The following is a 20,000-nucleotide window of genomic DNA, read 5'->3' on the forward strand; positions in this document are numbered from 1 at the left end:
CGTGGGAAGGTGAGGTGCGCCTTGAAGACTCCCCCCTCACTGTACACACACACACAGACACAGACAAAGATCCCCCAGGTAGCCTCAGCAGACTGTAGGGGCAAGTGCTGCTGCTAGTAGCACCACACACACACAGACAAAGATCCCCCAGGTAGCCTCAGCAGACTGTAGGGGCAAGTGCTGCTGCTAGTAGCACCACACACACACAGACAAAGATCCCCCAGGTAGCCTCAGCAGACTGTAGGGGCAAGTGCTGCTGCTAGTAGCACCACACACAGACACAGACAAAGATCCCCCAGGTAGCCTCAGCAGACTGTTGGGGCAAGTGCTGCTGCTAGAAGCACCACACACACACAGACAAAGATCCCCCAGGTAGCCTCAGCAGACTGTTGGGGCAAGTGCTGCTGCTAGAAGCACCACACACACACAGACAAAGATCCCCCAGGTAGCCTCAGCAGACTGTAGGGGCAAGTGCTGCTGCTAGTAGCACCACACACACACAGACAAAGATCCCCCAGGTAGCCTCAGCAGACTGTAGGGGCAAGTGCTGCTGCTAGTAGCACCACACACACACAGACAAAGATCCCCCAGGTAGCCTCTAGTAGATAGGTGAGTAGGTGAGTAGGTAGCCTCCGGTAGGTGAGTAGGTGAGTAGGTGAGTGAGTAGGTGAGTAGGTAGGTGAGTAGGTGAGTGACTGAGTAGAGGTAGGTGAGTAGGTGAGTAGGTAGGTGAGTAGGTAGGTGAGTGGGTGAGTGAGTAGATGAGTAGGTGAGTAGGTAGGTGAGTGGGTGAGTAGGTGAGTAGGTAGGTGAATGAGTAGGCGAGTAGGCGAGTAGGTGAGTGGGTAGGTGAGTAGGTAGGTGAGTAGGTAGGTGATAAGGTAAGCGAGTGGGTGAGTAGGTAGGTGAGTGGGTAGATGAGTAGGTAGGTGAATGGGTGAGTAGGTGAGTAGGTAGGTGAGTGGGTAGGTGAGTGGGTGAGTAGATAGGTGAGTAGGTAGGTGAGTGGGTAGGTGAATGGGTGAGTAGGTGAGTAGGTAGGTGAATGAGTAGGTGAGTAGGTAGGTGAGTTGGTAGGTGAGTGAGTATGTGAGTAGGTAGGTGAGTGAGTAGGTGAGTAGGTAGGTGAGTGAGTAGGTAGGTGAGTAGGTGAGTAGGTGAGTAGGTGAGTGAGTGAGTAGGTGAGTAGGTAGGTGAGTAGGTGAGTGGGTAGGTGAGTGGGTAGATGAGTAGATGAGTAGGTGAGTAGGTAGGTGAGTAGGTGAGTAGGTGAGTGGGTAGTTGAGTAGGTGAGTAGATAGGTGAGTAGGTGAGTAGATAGGTGAGTAGGTAGGTGAATGGGGTGGGTAGGTGAGTGAGTAGGTGAGTAGGTAGGTGAGTGAGTAGGTGAGTGGGTAGGTGAGTAGGTGAGTAGGTGAGTAGGTAGGTGAGTAGGTGAGTAGGTGAGTGGGTGAGTAGGTAGGTGAGTAGGTAGGTGAGTAGGTAGGTGAGTGGGTGAGTGAGTAGATGAGTAGGTGAGTAGGTGAGTAGGTAGGTGAGTAGGTGAGTGGGTAGGTGAGTGGGTAGGTGAGTAGATGAGTAGGTGAGTGAGTAGGTGAGTAGGTGAGTAGGTAGGTGAGTGAGTAGGTGAGTAGGTGAGTGAGTAGGTGAGTAGGTAGGCGAGTAGGTGAGTAGGTAGGTGAGTAGGTAGGTGAGTAGGTGAGTAGGTGAGTAGGTGAGTGAGTAGGTGAGTGAGTAGGTGAGTAGGTGAGTAGGTGAGTAGGTGAGTGGGTAGGTGAGTGAGTAGGTGAGTAGGTGAGTAGGTGAGTAGGTGAGTGAGTAGGTAGGTGAGTAGGTAGGCGAGTAGGTGAGTAGGTGAGTAGGTGAGTGAGTAGGTGAGTGAGTAGGTGAGTAGGTGAGTAGGTGAGTGAGTAGGTAGGTGAGTAGGTAGGCGAGTAGGTGAGTAGGTGAGTGAGTAGGTGAGTAGGTGAGTAGGTGAGTGAGTAGGTGAGTAGGTGAGTAGGTAGGTGAGTAGGTGAGTAGGTGAGTGAGTAGGTGAGTGAGTAGGTGAGTAGGTGAGTAGGTGAGTGAGTAGGTAGGTGAGTAGGTAGGCGAGTAGGTGAGTAGGTGAGTAGGTGAGTAGGTGAGTAGGTAGGTGAGTGGGTGAGTAGGTGAGTAGGTGAGTGAGTAGGTGAGTAGGTGAGTAGGTGAGTAGGTGAGTGAGTAGGTAGGTGAGTAGGTAGGTGAGTAGGTGAGTAGGTGAGTGAGTAGGTGAGTAGGTGAGTGAGTAGGTGAGTAGGTGAGTAGGTGAGTGAGTAGGTGAGTAGGTAGGTGAGTGAGTAGGTGAGTAGGTGAGTGAGTGGGTAGGTGAGTGAGTAGGTGAGTAGGTGAGTAGATAGGTGAGTAGGTGAGTAGGTAGGTGAGTGAGTAGGTGAGTAGGTGAGTAGGTAGGTGAGTGAGTAGGTGAGTAGGTGAGTGAGTAGGTGAGTAGGTGAGTAGGTGAGTAGGTAGGTGAGTAGGTGAGTGAGTAGGTGAGTAGGTGAGTGAGTAGGTGAGTAGGTGAGTAGGTGAGTGAGTAGGTGAGTAGGTGAGTAGGTGAGTGAGTAGGTGAGTAGGTAGGTGAGTGAGTAGGTGAGTGAGTAGGTGAGTAGGTGAGTAGGTGAGTAGATAGGTGAGTAGGTGAGTAGGTGAGTAGGTGAGTAGGTAGGTGAGTAGGTGAGTGAGTGGGTAGGTGAGTAGGTGAGTAGATAGGTGAGTGGGTAGGTGAGTAGGTGAGTAGATAGGTGAGTAGGTGAGTAGGTAGGTGAGTAGGTGAGTGAGTGGGTAGGTGAGTAGGTGAGTAGATAGGTGAGTGGGTAGGTGAGTAGGTGAGTAGGTAGGTGAGTAGGTGAGTGAGTAGGTGAGTAGGTGAGTAGGTGAGTGAGTAGGTGAGTAGGTGAGTGAGTAGGTGAGTAGGTGAGTAGGTGAGTAGGTAGGTGAGTAGGTGAGTGAGTAGGTGAGTAGGTGAGTGAGTAGGTGAGTAAGTGAGTAGGTGAGTGAGTAGGTGAATAGGTGAGTGAGTAGGTGAGTAAGTGAGTAGGTGAGTGAGTAGGTGAGTAGGTGAGTGAGTAGGTGAGTAGGTGAGTAAGTGAGTAGGTGAGTGAGTAGGTGAGTAGGTGAGTGAGTAGGTGAGTAAGTGAGTAGGTGAGTGAGTAGGTGAGTAGGTGAGTGAGTAGGTGAGTAGGTAGGTGAGTAGGTGAGTAGGTGAATAGGTAGGTGAGTAGGTGAGTGAGTAGGTGAGTAGGTAGGTGAGTGAGTAGGTGAGTAGGTGAGTGAGTAGGTGAGTAGGTGAGTAGGTAGGTGAGTAGGTGAGTAGGTGAGTAGGTAGGTGAGTAGGTGAGTGAGTAGGTGAGTAGGTAGGTGAGTGAGTAGGTGAGTAGGTGAGTGAGTAGGTGAGTAGGTGAGTAGGTAGGTGAGTAGGTGAGTAGGTAGGTGAGTAGGTGAGTGAGTAGGTGAGTGAGTAGGTGAGTAGGTGAGTAGGTAGGCGAGTAGGTGAGTAGGTGAGTGAGTGAGTAGGTGAGTAGTTAGGTGAGTAGGTGAGTAAGTAAGTGAGTGAGTAGGTGAGTAGGTGAGTGAGTAGGTGAGTAGGTAGGTGAGTGGGTGAGTGAGTAGGTAGGTGAGTAGGTGAGTAGATAGGTGAGTAGGTGAGAAGGTAGGTGAGTAGGTAGGCGAGTAGGTGAGTAGGTGAGTAGGTGAGTGAGTAGGTGAGTAGGTAGGCGAGTAGGTGAGTAGGTGAGTAGGTGAGTGAGTAGGTGAGTAGGTGAGTAGGTAGGTGAGTGAGTAGGTGAGTAGGTGAGTGAGTAGGTGAGTAGGTAGGCGAGTAGGTGAGTAGGTAGGTGAGTAGGTAGGTGAGTAGGTGAGTAGGTGAGTAGGTGAGTAGGTGAGTGAGTAGGTGAGTAGGTGAGTAGGTGAGTGGGTAGGTGAGTGAGTAGGTGAGTAGGTGAGTGAGTAGGTGAGTGAGTAGGTGAGTGAGTAGGTAGGTGAGTAGGTGAGTAGGTGAGTGAGTAGGTGAGTAGGTGAGTAGGTGAGTGAGTAGGTGAGTAGGTAGGTGAGTAGGTGAGTAGGTGAGTGAGTAGGTGAGTGGGTAGGTGAGTGAGTAGGTGAGTAGGTGAGTAGGTGAGTGAGTAGGGTGAGTGAGTAGGTGAGTAGGTGAGTAGGTGAGTGAGTAGGTGAGTAGGTGAGTAGGTAGGCGAGTAGGTGAGTAGGTGAGTGAGTAGGTGAGTAGGTGAGTAGGTGAGTAGGTGAGTGAGTAGGTGAGTAGGTGAGTAGGTAGGTGAGTAGGTGAGTAGGTGAGTGAGTGAGTAGGTGAGTAGTTAGGTGAGTAGGTGAGTAAGTAAGTGAGTGAGTAGGTGAGTAGGTGAGTAGGTGAGTGAGTAGGTGAGTAGGTAGGTGAGTGGGTGAGTGAGTAGGTAGGTGAGTAGGTGAGTATGTGAGTAGGTAGGTGAGTAGGTAGGCGAGTAGGTGAGTAGGTAGGTGAGTAGGTAGGCGAGTAGGTGAGTAGGTGAGTAGGTGAGTGAGTAGGTGAGTAGGTAGGCGAGTAGGTGAGTAGGTGAGTAGGTGAGTGAGTAGGTGAGTAGGTGAGTAGGTAGGTGAGTAAGTAAGTGAGTGAGCAGGTGAGTGGTTAGGTGAGTAGGTAGGTGAGTAGGTGAGTAGATAGGTGAGAAGGTAGGTGAGTAGGTAGGCGAGTAGGTGAGTAGGTGAGTAGGTGAGTGAGTAGGTGAGTAGGTAGGCGAGTAGGTGAGTAGGTGAGTAGGTGAGTGAGTAGGTGAGTAGGTGAGTAGGTAGGTGAGTGAGTAGGTGAGTAGGTGAGTGAGTAGGTGAGTAGGTAGGCGAGTAGGTGAGTAGGTAGGTGAGTAGGTAGGTGAGTAGGTGAGTAGGTGAGTAGGTGAGTAGGTGAGTGAGTAGGTGAGTAGGTGAGTAGGTGAGTGGGTAGGTGAGTGAGTAGGTGAGTAGGTGAGTAGGTGAGTGAGTAGGTGAGTGAGTAGGTGAGTAGGTGAGTAGGTGAGTGAGTAGGTAGGTGAGTAGGTAGGCGAGTAGGTGAGTAGGTGAGTGAGTAGGTAAGTAGGTGAGTAGGTGAGTAGGTGAGTGAGTAGGTGAGTAGGTGAGTAGGTAGGTGAGTAGGTGAGTAGGTGAGTGAGTAGGTGAGTAGGTAGGTGAGTGAGTAGGTGAGTAGGTGAGTGAGTGGGTAGGTGAGTAGTTGAGTGAGTAGGTGAGTAGGTGAGTAGATAGGTGAGTGGGTAGGTGAGTAGGTGAGTAGGTAGGTGAGTAGGTGAGTGAGTAGGTGAGTAGGTGAGTAGGTGAGTAGGTGAGTAGGTAGGTGAGTGAGTAGGTGAGTAGGTGAGTGAGTAGGTGAGTAGGTGAGTAGGTGAGTAGGTAGGTGAGTAGGTGAGTGAGTAGGTGAGTAGGTGAGTGAGTAGGTGAGTAGGTGAGTGAGTAGGTGAGTAGGTAGGTGAGTAGGTGAGTAGGTGAGTAGGTAGGTGAGTAGGTGAGTGAGTAGGTGAGTAGGTAGGTGAGTGAGTAGGTGAGTAGGTGAGTAGGTGAGTAGGTAGGTGAGTAGGTAGGTGAGTGAGTAGGTGAGTAGGTGAGTGAGTAGGTGAGTAGGTGAGTAGGTAGGTGAGTAGGTGAGTGAGTAGGTGAGTAGGTAGGTGAGTAGGTGAGTGAGTAGGTGAGTGAGTAGGTGAGTAGGTGAGTAGGTAGGTGAGTGAGTAGGTGAGTAGTTAGGTGAGTAGGTGAGTGAGTAGGTGAGTAGGTGAGTGAGTAGGTGAGTAGGTGAGTAGGTAGGTGAGTGAGTAGGTGAGTAGGTGAGTAGGTAGGTGAGTGAGTAGGCGAGTAGGTGAGTGAGTAGGTGAGTAGGTAGGCGAGTAGGTGAGTAGGTGAGTAGGTGAGTAGGTGAGTGAGTAGGTGAGTAGGTGAGTAGGTGAGTAGGTGAGTGGGTAGGTGAGTGAGTAGGTGAGTAGGTGAGTGAGTAGGTGAGTGAGTAGGTGAGTAGGTGAGTGAGTAGGTAGGTGAGTAGGTAGGCGAGTAGGTGAGTAGGTGAGTAGGTGAGTGAGTAGGTGAGTAGGTAGGTGAGTGAGTGGGTAGGTGAGTAGGTGAGTGAGTAGGTGAGTAGGTGAGTAGATAGGTGAGTGGGTAGGTGAGTAGGTGAGTAGGTGAGTAGGTAGGTGAGTAGGTGAGTGAGTAGGTGAGTAGGTAGGTGAGTGAGTAGGTGAGTAGGTGAGTAGGTGAGTAGGTAGGTGAGTGAGTAGGTGAGTAGGTGAGTAGGTAGGTGAGTGAGTAGGTGAGTAGGTGAGTAGGTGAGTAGGTAGGTGAGTAGGTGAGTGAGTAGGTGAGTAGGTGAGTGAGTAGGTGAGTAAGTGAGTAGGTGAGTGAGTAGGTGAGTAGGTGAGTGAGTAGGTGAGTAAGTGAGTAGGTGAGTGAGTAGGTGAGTAGGTGAGTGAGTAGGTGAGTAGGTAGGTGAGTAGGTGAGTAGGTGAGTGAGTAGGTGAGTAGGTAAGTGAGTAGGTGAGTAGGTAGGTGAGTGAGTAGGTGAGTAGGTGAGTAGGTGAGTAGGTGAGTAGGTAGGTGAGTGAGTAGGTGAGTAGGTGAGTGAGTAGGTGAGTAGGTGAGTAGGTAGGTGAGTAGGTGAGTGAGTAGGTGAGTAGGTAGGTGAGTAGGTGAGTGAGTAGGTGAGTGAGTAGGTGAGTAGGTGAGTAGGTAGGTGAGTGAGTAGGTGAGTAGTTAGGTGAGTAGGTGAGTGAGTAGGTGAGTAGGTGAGTAGGTGAGTAGGTAGGTGAGTAGGTGAGTAGGTGAGTGAGTAGGTGAGTAGGTAGGTGAGTAGGTAGGTGAGTGAGTAGGTGAGTAGGTGAGTGAGTAGGTGAGTAGGTGAGTGAGTAGGTGAGTAGGTAGGTGAGTAGGTGAGTAGATAGGTGAGTAGGTGAGTATGTGAGTAGGTGAGTAGGTGAGTGAGTAGGTGAGTAGGTGAGTAGGTAGGTGAGTGAGTAGGTGAGTAGGTAGGTGAGTAGGTGAGTAGGTAGGTGAGTAGGTGAGTGAGTAGGTGAGTAGGTAGGTGAGTGGGTAGGTGAGTAGATAGGTGAGTAGGTGAGTAGGTGAGTGGGTAGGTGAGTAGGTGAGTGGGTAGGTGAGTAGGTGAGTAGGTAGGTGAGTGAGTAGGTGAGTAGGTGAGTAGGTGAGTAGGTAGGTGAGTAGATAGGTGAGTAGGTGAGTAGGTGAGTAGGTAGGTGAGTAGGTAGGTGAGTAGGTAGGCGAGTAGGTAGGTGAGTAGGTGAGTAGGTAGGTGAGTAGGTGAGTAGGTAGGTGAGTGAGTAGGTGAGTAGTTAGGTGAGTAGGTGAGTAAGTAAGTGAGTGAGTAGGTGAGTAGGTGAGTAGGTGAGTGAGTAGGTAGGTGAGTGAGTAGGTGAGTGGGTGAGTGGGTGAGTAGGTGAGCAGGTGAGTAGATAGGTGAGTAGGTGAGTAGGTGACTAGGTAGGTGAGTAGGTGAGTGAGTAGGTGAGTAGGTAGGTGAGTGAGTAGGTGAGTAGGTGAGTAGGTGAGTAGATAGGTGAGTAGGTGAGTATGTGAGTAGGTGAGTAGGTGAGTGAGTAGGTGAGTAGGTGAGTAGGTAGGTGAGTGAGTAGGTGAGTAGGTAGGTGAGTAGGTGAGTAGGTAGGTGAGTAGGTGAGTGAGTAGGTGAGTAGGTAGGTGAGTAGGTGAGTAGGTGAGTGAGGAGGTGAGTGAGTAGGTGAGTAGTTAGGTGAGTAGGTGAGTAAGTAAGTGAGTGAGTAGGTGAGTAGGTGAGTAGGTGAGTGAGTAGGTAGGTGAGTGAGTAGGTGAGTGGGTGAGTGGGTGAGTAGGTGAGTAGGTGAGTAGGTAGGTGAGTGAGTAGGTGAGTAGGTAGGTGAGTAGGTGAGTGGGTAGGTGAGTAGGTAGGTGAGTGAGTAGGTGATTAGGTGAGTAGGTAGGTGAGTGAGTAGGTGAGTGGGTAGGTGAGTAGGTGAGTGGGTGAGTGGGTGAGTAGGTGAGTAGGTGAGTAGGTAGGTGAGTGAGTAGGTGAGTAGGTAGGTGAGTAGGTGAGTGAGTAGGTGAGTAGGTAGGTGAGTGAGTAGGTGAGTAGGTGAGTAGGTGAGTAGGTGAGTGAGTAGGTGAGTAGGCGAGCGCTCACTAGAGGGTGTCTTCTGGCCCCATGACGAGTACTTCCCAGCTGTAGATGTTGGAGTCGTCGATGAGTCCAGCCGAGAATCCCTGCACCGGATTCTTGTGCAGCTCTGAGTGGCACGCACACAGACAAAGATCCCCCAGGTAGCCTCCAGCGGGGGCTGCAGGGGCAAGTGCTGTTGGCTATCACAAAGGTAGAGACAAAGCTCTCCCAGGTAGCCTCTAGCAGGACTGCAGGGGCAAGTGCTGTTGGTAGTAGCGAGTAGCACCACCTATGATGTACACACGCACAAAGCTCCCCCCAGGTAGCCTCTAGCAGGGCTGTAGGGGCAAGTGCTGTTCGTAGCGAGTAGCACCACCTATGATGTACACACGCACAAAGCTCCCCCAGGTAGCCTCTAGCAGGGCTGTAGGGGCAAGTGCTGCTAGCAGCGAGTAGCACCACCTATGATGTACACACAGACAAAGCTCCCCCAGGTAGCCTCTAGCAGGGCTGTAGGGGCAAGTGCTGTTCGTAGCGAGTAGCTGCGACGTGGGATGCTGTAGACGATTAGAGTGGGCCTGTCGCTTTTTCTCAGCCAGCTTGAACACCTCCTCTGTCAGCCAGGGTCTCTGGGGAGGTCTGGACCATGTACCCAAAGCAGCCATTGCAGCTGCATGAGCCACAGTCCTAAACCATCTCGCCCATTTACCCTCGACATCAGGAGGAGTGGGGGACGATGCCAACCCCAGCCGCAAGCGACGATTAAATTCTCGCTTGCAACTTTCATCAGCTAACTGAGACCAGGCCACCTTGATTTGGAATGGGGTCCTGGGTGTACACCCACCACCGGAGTGGAAGAATGGCAGGCGCACAAAAATATAAGCAGCCTCCTGCCGTTGTTATTGGGCTGATCTGGCCCATGCCTTCCAATCACTCCAGACCAGGTGCCAGCATGATGACCAACTCGGGCATTGAAGTCACCCAACAAGATGACTCTGTCCCGAGTGGCCACTTTAGCCAGCACCTGTGACAGGAGGCCATAAAAGGCATCTGACTCATCGGCCTTGCCTGCATCCCTCCACGGATGTTCGTTTTCGGTGGGGGCATAAGTAACCACGACCACCACTCCTCGCCTCTGGTTGATGGGAAGGCGAGCCCAAAGTAGCCTGGGGCTTACAGCTTCCCACACCTCACCGCCACGCTCCCACGCCCCCTTCATTCTTTTGTTCAGAAGAAGAGCCACACCCTGTTGTTTGGCAGTCTCCTGCCCCGAGTAGAAGACTGTCCACCCCTCATGGTGGCAGGAGCCAGAACCGGTCCACCGGACCTCCTGAATGCCACAGAGATCCAGGCGGTACCGGTCCAGCTCCCGACAGAGGAGTGGCAGCCTCTCCTCCGCAGTGAGCGTTCCAACATTCCACGTGGCCACACGTAGTGGTTTGTCGTTGTTTCTGGAGGAGCACCGAGGGTGAAGATTCAATCTCCTGGCTCCGCCAATCGGGGTTTGGCCAGGAGACGCCATAGACGCCTGTCCCCCCGGGGCCTCCGGCACAAGCTTATTAATTATATTTTGTCGACGTGGTTTAACGGTAAGTTAATTGAAGGTGGTGGGGTTACCAGCCCCTCGCACCCATCCAGAGCCCCCGTTTAGTCGCTGTGGTGGTCACAATCGCCATGAGGAGAAAGGCCAATTTGAATTGGCCCTCCCCCCACAGCACTGTCCACGACAGAGTTGCCCGTCCGGCAGCACGAGGAGGTAGGGGGTTGTTTTGCCACACACACACAGACTCCACATCCACACAGACTCCATACACACACACATAAACTCTCACACACAGACTCCACACACACACACACACATAGACTCCACACACACACATAAACTCTCACACACACACACAGACTCCACACACACACACATAGACTCCACACACACACACATAAACTCTCTCACACACACACAGACTCCACACACACACACACAGACTCCACACACAGACACAGACTCCACACACACACACACAGACTCCACATCCACACAGACTCCATACACACACACATAAACTCTCACACACACACACAGACTCCACACACACGCACAGACTCCACACACACACACACAGACTCCACACACACACACACAGACTCCACACACACACACACAGACTCCACACACACACACACAGACTCACACACACACACACAGACTCCACACACACACACAGACTCCACACACACACACAGACTCCACACACACACACAGACTCACACACACAGACTCACACACACACACACAGACAGACTCACTCACACACACACACAGACTCCACACACACACACAGACTCCACACACACACACAGACTCACACACACAGACTCACACACACACACAGACTCACACACACACAGACTCACACACACACACAGACTCCACACACACACACAGACTCACACACACAGACTCACACACACACACATAGACTCACTCACACACACACATAGACTCACACACACAGACTCCACACACACACAGACTCACACACACACACAGACTCACACACACACACAGACTCACACACACACTCAAAGACAAATGTGCCCCAGGTAGCCTCTAGCAGGGCTGTAGGGGCAAGTGCTGTTAGTAGCGAGTAGCACCACCTATGATACACACACAGACAAAGCTCCCCCAGGTAGCCTCTAGCAGAGCTGTAGGGGCAAGTGCTGCTAGTAGCGAGAAGCAGCAGCAGCAGCCGATTAGGGCACTGACGCAGACTCCAAATATGCAGCAGGACCCACGACCTCCTGTGTACCAGGCGAGGTAGTCAACATCTCATAGCCACCATCACCACCATTTCCATCACCACCACCATCATCACCTTCACCACCATCACCGTCACCACCATCACCACACTACCACCACCATCACCACCACCACCATCACCACACTATCACCACCACCATCACCTTCACCACCATCACCATGATCATCCCTCCTGCCCCCCCCCTCCCTCCTCCTGCCCCCCCCCCCTCAACCTCCTGCTGCCCCCCCCCTCACCCTCCTGCTGCCCCCCCCTCACCCTCCTGCTGCCCCCCCCCCCTCACCCTCCTGCTGCCCCCCCCCCCCTCAACCTCCTGCTTGCCCCCCTCACCCTGCTGCCCTCCCTCACTCTCCTGCTGCCACCCCCGCTCACCCCCCTGCTGCCCCCCCCTCACTCTCCTGCTGCCCCCCCCCCCCTCACTCTCCTGCTGCCCCCCCCTCACCCTCCTGCTGCCCCCCCCCCTCACTCTCCTGCTGCCCCCCCCTCACTCTCCTGCTGCCCCCCCCCTCACCCTCCTGCTGCCCCCCCCTCACCCTCCTGCTGCCCCCCCTCACTCTCCTGCCCCCCCCCACCCTGCTGCCCACCCCCCGCCTGCTGCCCCCCCTCCTCCTGCTGCCCCCCCCCCTGCTGCCCCCCCCCCCTGCTGCCCCCCCCCCCCCTGCTGCCCCCCCCCCTGCTGCCCCCCCCCCTGCTGCCCCCCCCTGCTGCCCCCCCTCCTGCTGCCCCCCCCTGCTGCCCCCCCTCCTGCTGCCCCCCTCCTCCTGCCCCTCCTCCTGCTGCCCCCCCCTCCTGCTGCCCCCCCTCACTCTCCTGCCCCCCTCCTCCTGCTGCCCCCCCCTCCTGCTGCCCCCTCCTCCTGCTGCCCCCCCCCACCTGTGAGCTGTCTCCTCAGCAGCAGGGCCGACTGCTCCGCCATGGCCGCGGCTCGAGACGCAGCAGCAGCAGCAGGAGTCGGCGAATTGACGTCACTTCCGTTACTGAACCCCCACCACCACCACCCTCGGGGTGACGTCACGAGGCGAGGATTGCGGCGGGAAAGTGACGTCACCTCCGTTATCGAAACCGCCCCCCGGGTGACGCAACGTCACTCAGACTGTGGGGGAATTGACGTCACTTCCGTTACTACCTCCTGGTGACGTCACGCTCCTCAGACTGCGCTGCTGGGGCGACTAAACGTGACGTCACCCGACGCCAGCGCTAGCCGACGTCACGCGCGCTCGATGGCGTCGAGGTGGTAACGTGACGTCACCTTGTAGTGGGTAGGTGTTGAAGGTAACGTGACGTCATCATGCCACTCGCGGCCAAGTTGGTAACGTGACGTCACGTTATTCAGGCTGGGTTCGCACCGTACATAGACTCATGGCACCTGCTGAGTCTGTCCCGTGACCTCCTCCTGCACCTAGCCTGGCACATGACTATTGGTTAGTGGCCATGTTGGTAAGGGAAAGACAACTGGTTAGTGGCCATGTTGATAAAGGGAAGACTATTGGTTAGTGGCCATGTTGGTAAGGGGAAGACAGTTGGTTAGTGGCCATGTTGGTAAGGGGAAGACAGTTGGTTAGTGGCCATGTTGATAAAGGGAAGACTATTGGTTAGTGGCCATGTTGGTAAGGGGAAGACAGTTGGTTAGTGGCCATGTTGGTAAGGGGAAGACAGTTGGTTAGTGGCCATGTTGATAAAGGGAAGACTATTGGTTAGTGGCCATGTTGGTAAGGGGAAGACAGTTGGTTAGTGGCCATGTTGGTAAGGGGAAGACAGTTGGTTAGTGGCCATGTTGGTAATGGCAAGACTATTGGTTAGTGGCCATGTTGGTAAGGGGAAGACAGTTGGTTAGTGGCCATGTTGGTAAGGGGAAGACAGTTGGTTAGTGGCCATGTTGGTAAGGGGAAGCCTATTGGTTAGTGGCCATGTTGGTAAGGGGAAGACAGTTGGTTAGTGGCCATGTTGGTAAGGGGAAGACAGTTGGTTAGTGGCCATGTTGGTAAGGGGAAGACTATTGGTTAGTGGCCATGTTGGTAAGGGAAAGACAACTGGTTAGTGGCCATGTTGGTAAGGGAAAGACAACTGGTTAGTGGCAATGTTGGTAAGGGGAAGACAGTTGGTTAGTGGCCATGTTGGTAAGGGAAAGACAATTGGTTAGTGGCCATGTTGATAAAGGGAAGACTGTTGGTTAGTGGCCATGTTGGTAAGGGGAAGACGATTGGTTAGTGGCCATGTTGGTAAGGGAAAGACGATTGGTTAGTGGCCATGTTGGTAAGGGAAAGACTATTGGTTAGTGGCCATGTTGGTAAGGGAAGACTATTGGTTAGTGGCCATGTTGGTAAGGGGAAGACTGTTGGTTAGTGGCCATGTTGGTAAGGGGAAGACAGTTGGTTAGTGGCCATGTTGGTAATGGTAAGACTGTTGGTTAGTGGCCATGTTGGTAAGGGGAAGACTGGTTGTTAGTGGCCATGATGGTAAGGGGAAGACAGTTGGTTAGTGGCCATGTTGGTAAGGGGAAGACAGTTGGTTAGTGGGCATGTTGGTAAGGGGAAGACAGTTGGTTAGTGGCCATGTTGGTAAGGGGAAGACTATTGGTTAGTGGCCATGTTGGTAAGGGAAAGACAACTGGTTAGTGGCCATGTTGGTAAGGGAAAGACAACTGGTTAGTGGCCATGTTGGTAAGGGAAAGACAACTGGTTAGTGGCCATGTTGGTAAGGGGAAGACAGTTGGTTAGTGGCCATGTTGGTAAGGGGAAGACAGTTGGTTAGTGGCCAAGTTGGTAATGGTAAGACTATTGGTTAGTGGCCATGTTGGTAAGGGGAAGACAGTTGGTTAGTGGCCATGTTGGTAAGGGAAAGACAATTGGTTAGTGGCCATGTTGATAAAGGGAAGACTGTTGGTTAGTGGCCATGTTGGTAAGGGGAAGACGATTGGTTAGTGGCCATGTTGGTAAGGGAAAGACGATTGGTTAGTGGCCATGTTGGTAAGGGAAAGACTATTGGTTAGTGGCCATGTTGGTAAGGGGAAGACGATTGGTTAGTGGCCATGTTGGTAAGGGGAAGACAATTGGTTAGTGGCCATGTTGGTAAGGGGAAGACTGTTGGTTAGTGGCCATGTTGGTAAGGGGAAGACAGTTGGTTAGTGGCCATGTTGGTAATGGTAAGACTGTTGGTTAGTGGCCATGTTGGTAAGGGGAAGACTGGTTGTTAGTGGCCATGATGGTAAGGGGAAGACTGTTGGTTAGTGGCCATGTTGGTAAAGGGAAGACTGTTGGTTAGTGGCCATGTTGGTAAGGGGAAGACAATTGGTTAGTGGCCATGTTGGTAAGGGGAAGACTGTTGATAAGTGCCCATGTTGGTAAGGGAAAGACATTTGGTTAGTGGCCATGTTGGAACGGGAAAACTATTGGTTAGTGGCCATGTTGGTAAAGGGAAGACTGTTGGTTAGTGGCCATGTTGGTAGGGGAATACTGTTGGTTAGTGGCCATGTTGGTAGGGGAAGACTGTTGGTTAGTGGCCATGTTGGTAGGGGAAGACTGTTGGTTAGTGGCCATGTTGGTAAGGGTATGGACTCTTGATTAATGTCATTGATTAGCGGCCATGTTGATAAGGAGTGGGGGAGTGGGTGAGTGAGTGTGTGAGTGGATATGTGGGTGAGTGTGTGGGTGAGTGTGTGGGTGAATGTGTAGGTGAATGTGTGGATGAGTTTGTGGGTGAGTGTGTAGGTGAGTGTGTGGGTGAGTGTGTGGGTGAGTGTGTGGGTGAGTGTGTGGGTGAATGTGTAGGTGAATGTGTGGATGAGTTTGTGGGTGAGTGTGTAGGTGAGTGTGTGGGTGAGTGTGTGGGTGAGTGTGTGGGTGAGTGTGTGGGTGAGTGTGTGAGTGTGTGGGTGAGTGTGTGGGTGAGTGTGTGAGTGTGTGGGTGAGTGTGTGGGTGAGTGTGTGGGTGAGTGTGTGGGTGAGTGTGTGAGTGTGTGGGTGAGTGGGTGAGTGTGTGGGTGAGTGTGTGGGTGAGTGTGTAGGTGAGTGTGTAGGTGAGTGTGTGAGTGTGTGGGTGAGTGTGTAGGTGAGTGTGTGGGTGAGTGTGTGGGTTAGTTTGTGGGTGAGTGTGTGGGTGAGCGTGTGTGAGTGTGTGGGTGAGTGTGTGGGTGAGTGTGTGGGTGAGTGTGTAGGTGAGTGTGTGGGTGAGTGTGTGGGTGAGTGTGTGGGTGAGTGTGTGGGTGAGTGTGTAGGTGAGTGTGTGGGTGTGTGTGTGGGTGTGTGGGTGAGTGTGTGGGTGTGTGTGTGTGGGTGAGTGTGTGGATGAGTTTGTGGGTGAGTGTGTAGGTGAGTGTGTGGGTGAGTGTGTGGGTGAGTGTGTGGGTGAGTGTGTGGGTGAGTGGGTGAGTGTGTGGGTGAATGTGTGGATGAGTTTGTGGGTGAGTGTGTGGGTGAGTGTGTGGGTGAGTGTGTGGGTTAGTTTGTGGGTGAGTGTGTGGGTGAGTGTGTGGGTGAGTGTGTGGGTGAATGTGTGGATGAGTTTGTGGGTGAGTGTGTGGGTGAGTGTGTGGGTGAGTGTGTGGGTGAGATGTGTAGGTGAGTGTGTGGGTGTGTGTGTGTGGGTGAGTGTGTGGATGAGTTTGTGGGTGAGTGTGTAGGTGAGTGTGTGGGTGAGTGTGTGAGTGTGTGGGTGAGTGGGTGAGTGTGTGGGTGAGTGTGTGGGTGAGTGTGTAGGTGAGTGTGTAGGTGAGTGTGTGAGTGTGTGGGTGAGTGTGTGAGTGTGTGGGTGAGTGTGTGGGTGAGTGTGTAGGTGAGTGTGTGAGTGTGTGGGTGAGTGTGTGAGTGTGTGGGTGAGTGTGTGGGCGAGTGTGTGAGCGTGTGGGTGAGTGTGTGTGTGAGTGTGTGGGTGAGTGTGTGGGTGAGATGTGTAGGTGAGTGTGTGGGTGAGTGTGTGAGTGTGTGGGTGAGTGGGTGAGCGTGTGGGTGAGTGTGTGGGTGAGTGTGTAGGTGAGTGTGTGGGTGAGTGTGTGAGTGTGTGGGTGAGTGGGTGAGTGTGTGGGTGAGTGTGTGGGTGAGTGTGTAGGTGAGTGTGTAGGTGAGTGTGTGAGTGTGTGGGTGAGTGTGTAGGTGAGTGTGTGGGTGAGTGTGTGGGTTAGTTTGTGGGTGAGTGTGTGGGTGAGCGTGTGTGAGTGTGTGGGTGAGTGTGTGGGTGAGTGTGTGGGTGAGTGTGTAGGTGAGTGTGTGGGTGTGTGTGTGGGTGTGTGGGTGAGTGTGTGGGTGTGTGTGTGTGGGTGAGTGTGTGGATGAGTTTGTGGGTGAGTGTGTAGGTGAGTGTGTGGGTGAGTGTGTGGGTGAGTGTGTGGGTGAGTGTGTGGGTGAGTGGGTGAGTGTGTGGGTGAATGTGTGGATGAGTTTGTGGGTGAGTGTGTGGGTGAGTGTGTGGGTGAGTGTGTGGGTTAGTTTGTGGGTGAGTGTGTGGGTGAGTGTGTGGGTGAGTGTGTGGGTGAATGTGTGGATGAGTTTGTGGGTGAGTGTGTGGGTGAGTGTGTGGGTGAGTGTGTGGGTGAGATGTGTAGGTGAGTGTGTGGGTGTGTGTGTGTGGGTGAGTGTGTAGGTGAGTGTGTGGGTGAGTGTGTGAGTGTGTGGGTGAGTGGGTGAGTGTGTGGGTGAGTGTGTGGGTGAGTGTGTAGGTGAGTGTGTAGGTGAGTGTGTGAGTGTGTGGGTGAGTGTGTGAGTGTGTGGGTGAGTGTGTGGGTGAGTGTGTAGGTGAGTGTGTGAGTGTGTGGGTGAGTGTGTGAGTGTGTGGGTGAGTGTGTGGGCGAGTGTGTGAGCGTGTGGGTGAGTGTGTGTGTGAGTGTGTGGGTGAGTGTGTGGGTGAGTGTGTGGGTGAGTGTGTGAGTGTGTGGGTGAGTGTGTGGGTGAGTGTGCGTGAGTGTGTGGGTGAGTGTGTGGGTGAGTGTGTGAGTGTGTGGGTGAGTGTGTGGGTGAGTGTGTGGGTGAGTGTGTGGGTGAGTGTGTGAGTGTGTGGTTGAGTTTGTGGGTTAGTGTGTGGGTGAGTGTGTGGGTGAGTGTGTGGGTGAGTGTGTGGGTGAGTGAGTGTGTGGGTGAGTGTGTAGGTGAGTGTGTGGGTGAGTGTGTGGGTGAGTGTGTGGGTGAGTGTGTGGGTGAGTGTGTGGGTGAGTGTGTTGGTGAGTGTGTGGGTGAGTGTGTGAGTGTGTGGGTGAGTGTGTGGGTGAGTGTGTGGGTGAGTGTGTGGGTGAGTGTGTGGGTGAGTGTGTGGGTGAGTGTGTGAGTGTGTGGGTGAGTGTGTGGGTGAGTGTGTGGGTGAGTGTGTGGGTGAGTGTGTGGGTGAGTGTGTGGGTGAGTGTGTGAGTGTGTGGGTGAGTGTGTGAGTGAGTGTGTGAGTGTGTGGGTGAGTGTGTGGGTGAGTGTGTGGGTGAGTGTGTGGGTGAGTGTGTGTGTGAGTGTGTGGGTGAGTGTGTGGGTGAGTGTGTGGGTGAGTGTGTGGGTGAGTGTGTGGGTGAGTGTGTGGGTGAGTGTGTGTGTGAGTGTGTGGGTGAGTGTGTGGGTGAGTGTGTGAGTGTGTGGGTGAGTGTGTGGGTGAGTGTGTGGGTGAGTGTGTGGGTGAGTGTGTGGGTGAGTGTGTGGGTGAGTGTGTGGGTGAGTGTGTGGGTGAGACCACACAAAGCGATATTAGGGTGAGGATTTTATTGAAGTTCCCACAACAACCAGCCAATAGCAACCAACGTTGGGGCAACGTCAGCCAACGTTGGGGCAACGTCGGGTGAATGTCAGCTAATGTTGGGGCAACGTCAACCGTCCGCCAAACTTAGTCTGAAAGTCATCCCAACGTCATCCCGACGTCATCCTGACGTCATCCCAACGTCAACCCAATGTCAGCCAACGTCATCCCAACGTCAATTCAACGTCATTCCAACATCATTCCAACGTCATCCCAACGTCGTCCCAACGTCAACCCAACGTAGCCCCGACGTCATCCTGACGTCATCCCAACGTCAACCCAATGTCAGCCAACGTCATTCCAACGTCATCCCAACGACCTTTTCAACGTCAACCCAATGTAGCCCCAACGTCATCCCAACGTCAACCCAACGTCATCCCAACGTCATCCCAACGTCAACCCAACGTCGCCCCAACGACCTTTTCAACGTCATCCCAACGTCATCCCAACGTAGCCCCAACGTAGCCCCAACGTCATTCCAACGTCATCCCAATGTCATCCCGACGTCATCCCAAAGTCGTCCCAACTTCAACCCAAAGTCGTCCCAACCTCGCCCCAACGTCCACCCCCGACGTCACCCCAACGTCGCCCCAACGTCGCCCCAACGTCCACCCCCGACGTCGCCCGGCTAGGCGTAGTAGGCCCAAAAGAAGATGGCGACGCACGTGAGCAGCGCTCCGTTGGCGTCGGCAACGCGACGCCACGTGGTCTGCTCGCTGATGTCGTCACTCGGGGCCCCTCCCCCTCCACCAGGGGGCTCTCCTCCACCAGGGGGCTCTCCTCCACCTCCTCCACCAGGGGGCCCTGCAGCAGCAGCAGCGTCGTCGTCGTCGCTGTCCCCCAGGCCGCAGAACCAGCCGAGGAAGCGGCTGGCGAGGCCTGGAGAGGAGGCTGTGGGGGGTGGGGGGGTGGGGGGGTGTGGGGGTGGGAGGGGTGGGGGGTGGGGGTGGGAGGGGTGGGGGGGAGGGGTGGGAGGGGTGGGGGGGAGGGGTGGGGTGGGGGTGGTGTTTACACTACACTATACACTACACTACACACTACACTACACACTACACTATCCACTACTACACTATACACTACACTATACACTACACTACACACTACACTATATACTACACTACTATACACTGCACTATACACTACACTACACACTACACTACACACTACACTATACACTACACACTACACTATCCACTACTACACTATACACTACACTATACACTACACTACACACTACACTATATACTACACTACTATACACTACACTATACACTACACTATACACCACACTATACACTACTATACACTACAATATACAACATACCATACACTACACTATACACTACACTATACAGTATGCTACAATACACTATACACTACACACTACACTACACTATACACTACTATACACTACACCATACAGTACACTATACACTACACTATACACTAGACTATACACTACACTATACACTACACTACTACACTATACACTACACTATACACTACTACACTATACACTACTACACTATACACTACACTATACACTATACACTACACTACACACTACACTATACACTACACTATACACTACACTATACACTACACTATACACTACACTACACTATACACTACACTACACACTGCACTACACACTACACTATACACTACACTATACACTACACTATACACTACACCATACACTACACTATACACTACACTATACACTACACTATACACTACACCATACACTACACTATACACTACATACTACACTACACTATACACTACACTATACACTACACTATACACTACATACTACACTACACTATACACTATACTATACACTACATACTACACTATACACTATACACTACATACTACACTACACTATACACTACACCATACACTACACTATACACTACACTATACACTACATACTACACTACACTATACACTACACTATACACTACATACTACACTACACTATACACTACACTATACACTACACTATACACTACACTATACATTACACTACACACTACACTATACACTACACTATACACTACACTACACACTACACTACACACTACACTATACACTACACTATACACTACACTACACACTACACTACACACTACACTATATACTACATACTAAACTACACTATACACTACACTATACACTACATACTACACTACACTATACACTACACTATACACTACACTATACACTACACTATACACTACACTATACACTACACTATACACTACACTATACATTACACTACACACTACACTATACACTACACTATACACTACACTACACACTACACTATACACTACACTATA

At 52.4% G+C, this 20,000-nt stretch overlaps 1 protein-coding gene and 1 long non-coding RNA gene across 2 annotated transcripts in view; both read right to left on the reverse strand.

Moving 5' to 3' along the window:
- On the reverse strand, positions 1-11,929 carry LOC144953041 (uncharacterized). The gene is made up of 3 exons (XR_013640746.1): positions 11,824-11,929; positions 8,156-8,258; positions 1-39 (listed from the first exon to the last, which is right to left on the reverse strand). It is a non-coding gene; the product is annotated as an uncharacterized LOC144953041 (long non-coding RNA).
- Positions 11,930-18,280: 6,351 nt separating this feature from the next.
- The window catches only part of LOC144952985 (sodium/glucose cotransporter 2-like), a 55,398-nt gene continuing 53,678 nt past the window's right edge, over positions 18,281-20,000 (reverse strand). The window contains exon 16 of the mRNA XM_078883467.1: positions 18,281-18,361. Coding sequence (XP_078739593.1) covers positions 18,281-18,361 — 81 coding nt within the window. The remainder of the gene's footprint in view (positions 18,362-20,000) is intronic.

The sequence above is a fragment of the Lampetra fluviatilis genome, chromosome 71 (assembly GCF_964198595.1).
Source record: "Lampetra fluviatilis chromosome 71, kcLamFluv1.1, whole genome shotgun sequence".
Classification (NCBI taxonomy): Eukaryota; Metazoa; Chordata; class Hyperoartia; order Petromyzontiformes; family Petromyzontidae; genus Lampetra; species Lampetra fluviatilis.